At 38.6% G+C, this 2,357-nt stretch overlaps 1 protein-coding gene across 1 annotated transcript; it reads left to right on the top strand.

The window, feature by feature from the left end:
• The first annotated feature begins 636 nt into the window (after positions 1 to 636).
• LOC144628203 (substance-K receptor-like) lies at positions 637 to 2,088 on the top strand. Its single transcript, XM_078486267.1, has one exon. It carries the CDS (start codon positions 978 to 980, stop codon positions 1,686 to 1,688), a length of 711 nt encoding a protein of 236 aa, XP_078342393.1. The 5' UTR covers positions 637 to 977; the 3' UTR covers positions 1,689 to 2,088.
• The last annotated feature ends 269 nt before the right edge of the window (positions 2,089 to 2,357 follow it).

Raw genomic sequence — 2,357 nt, 5'->3', positions numbered from 1 at the left:
AATATCTTAAGAAAAGTTGCCTACCGTTCTACAAAACTTCTTACAAGTTTACATTGAATAAAATACAGAGCAGTCTTAAAGAAATATTTGTTACAAGTTTAGGTCGACTGAGACCTCCTATTTAGGTGTTAATGTAGGACACCAAGTTTTGCACGATACTTTTTGAGAAGTAAGGGTCGCGAATTATTTAGTACAGATTACCACTTATGGTTCGGAAACGGCTAATAAAACTGTCTATGGCAAAACACAGCTCTTCGTCATCCTTCAAGTTGAAAAGGTGCAGTGGATAATCAAACAGACGAAAAGTTACTCTTATTGAAACAGACGAGTGAGATAGTATATATTACGCAGGTGCAGATGGTCAGACCACGCGCACCTTAAAGCTCTCGTAATTAAATATTTCTATGTTCTTTCTGCAAGCAAAACAACTTCACTTTTAGAAAGAGAACCTTTCATGTCTTTAATTTTGGAGGTGGTCTATTTTAATTAAAAGTTCCCTTTTTAGGCCTAAGCAAACAGCTACTAGTTTATCATTGGTCTCTTTCGTGCATTCATCGCCAGCTTTCAATAATTGATGATAGCAGTCCAGAAATAATCAGTCAAACTTGACTGACTTCTCTTCTAAGTCCAAACAAACAGAGCGGCGTTTGCTTCTTATGAAACCAAGCAAGAAATAGCCTGAGAAATAACCCGATAACAAACTTTGCTATCTAATGTCGGCAATGTTGAACACAACGGTGAACGGGACACAGTCATCAATACAGTCAGCGAGCTGTTACAATCCTGCAGCGGCAAGAATAGGAAGAACCTTCGCTTACTGCCTGATCTTTATTGTTTCGATGGCTGGAAACATCTTAATCGGAATAGTTGTCTACAAGACGAAAGCCATGAGAAAACCCATCAACTTTTTTATCGTAAACATGGCCATGTCCGATCTGCTGTACCCAACTTTCCTGATCCCGCGCATAATAACATAGATGTACGTCGACTCGTGGCTGATCAGTGGTCCTCTTGGCCAGGCGTTATGTAAGCTGGTTCCCTTACCAAATGTCTCCGCTACTGTGTCTGTGCAGAGCCTGGTTCTCATAGCAGTGGATCGATTTGGTGCTGTCGTATTTCCCCTCCGTTCCCCACTTATCAGTTCAAAGCTGTGCCCCTTCTTTATTCTTGCCACTTGGATCGTCGCGATGGCTTACTTCTCCCCTAATTTCTTCAGATACAAACTTGTTGAATATCAAGGAGGGCAAGTGTGTGTAGCACAATGGAAAGAAGTCTATGGAGAGTCTTGGTCTGTCAAAAATCATCTTTTGACAACATATGTGGTGAACATTTTTATCCCTTTGGTGTTGATAGCCATAATTTACACTATCATTTATATAAAGCTGAAGTCACAGACAATTCCAGGCGAGCAAGCGACCAACGCCAGACAGCAACGCGTGAAAAGGGAAAAAAATGTGTTAAAGCTAACCATTGCTATTGTGTTAGGCTTTGCAGTATGCTGGCTTCCTGTCAGTATCGGGTTGATTCTATTCTACTTTGTGTCGGAAATATGGTCTTGTGGCTTTCGATACTTTCATTTGGTTGCCGTCTTTTTGGCGCACGCATATTGTGCTATAAATCCTTGCATCTGCTTTCTTTTCAGTGAAAACTATCGCCAAAGTCTAAGAAATCTTCTTAAATGTTGTTGAGTTGTCTATGGGTAATCATGACACACCGAGTCAGATTTAATATTAAATTGTAAAATCAATCAACTGAAATCGAGTCTTCGCTAGTATTGATACTTGTTCAAACAGCCAAAAGACGTGATCGAGAAATAGATTTTAAGATACTAGCAACGGATAATCAAACCCAAAACGCAAAGTATGATTGTGTACTGATCTTGCATTAAATGATTACAAATTAAATGTGAACAAGGCAGAGAAGGGAGACCGTACACTGACAACTATTTGTAGGTATATATAATAAATAGGAGGTCTCCGTAGACCTAAAACGCTTGCTAAAAATTTATTGATTTAAAACTGCTTTATATATATTTGATTCCATGTACACTTGTACGAAGCTTTGCACATCTTTGCAGAACGATGTCATTTTAACCTTTCTTGAGACACCTGCTTTATACATAATCACGCTGTAGTATAGTTACAAAAAATATTAAAGATAACTTTATTTAAGTGTCAATGGTGTCTAGCCGAGGAAATGAAGACGAATTAATAGGCTTTCATTATACGGGATTGTAAGGGAGCAAACCAATCCCAGCACAGTATTCAGATTACATGTACACAACTGTACATGTAAACCCCAATACAATCAAACAATAGAATTAACTTTTGATACAAATTAAACTCCTGGTCGGCTAA

Source organism: Oculina patagonica, chromosome 10, assembly GCF_052425735.1.
Source record: "Oculina patagonica isolate OP01 chromosome 10, crgOcupat, whole genome shotgun sequence".
Lineage (NCBI taxonomy): Eukaryota > Metazoa > Cnidaria > Anthozoa > Scleractinia > Oculinidae > Oculina > Oculina patagonica.
Note: the sequence above shows the minus strand (reverse complement) of the source record. Positions and strands in the feature narration are given on the sequence as shown.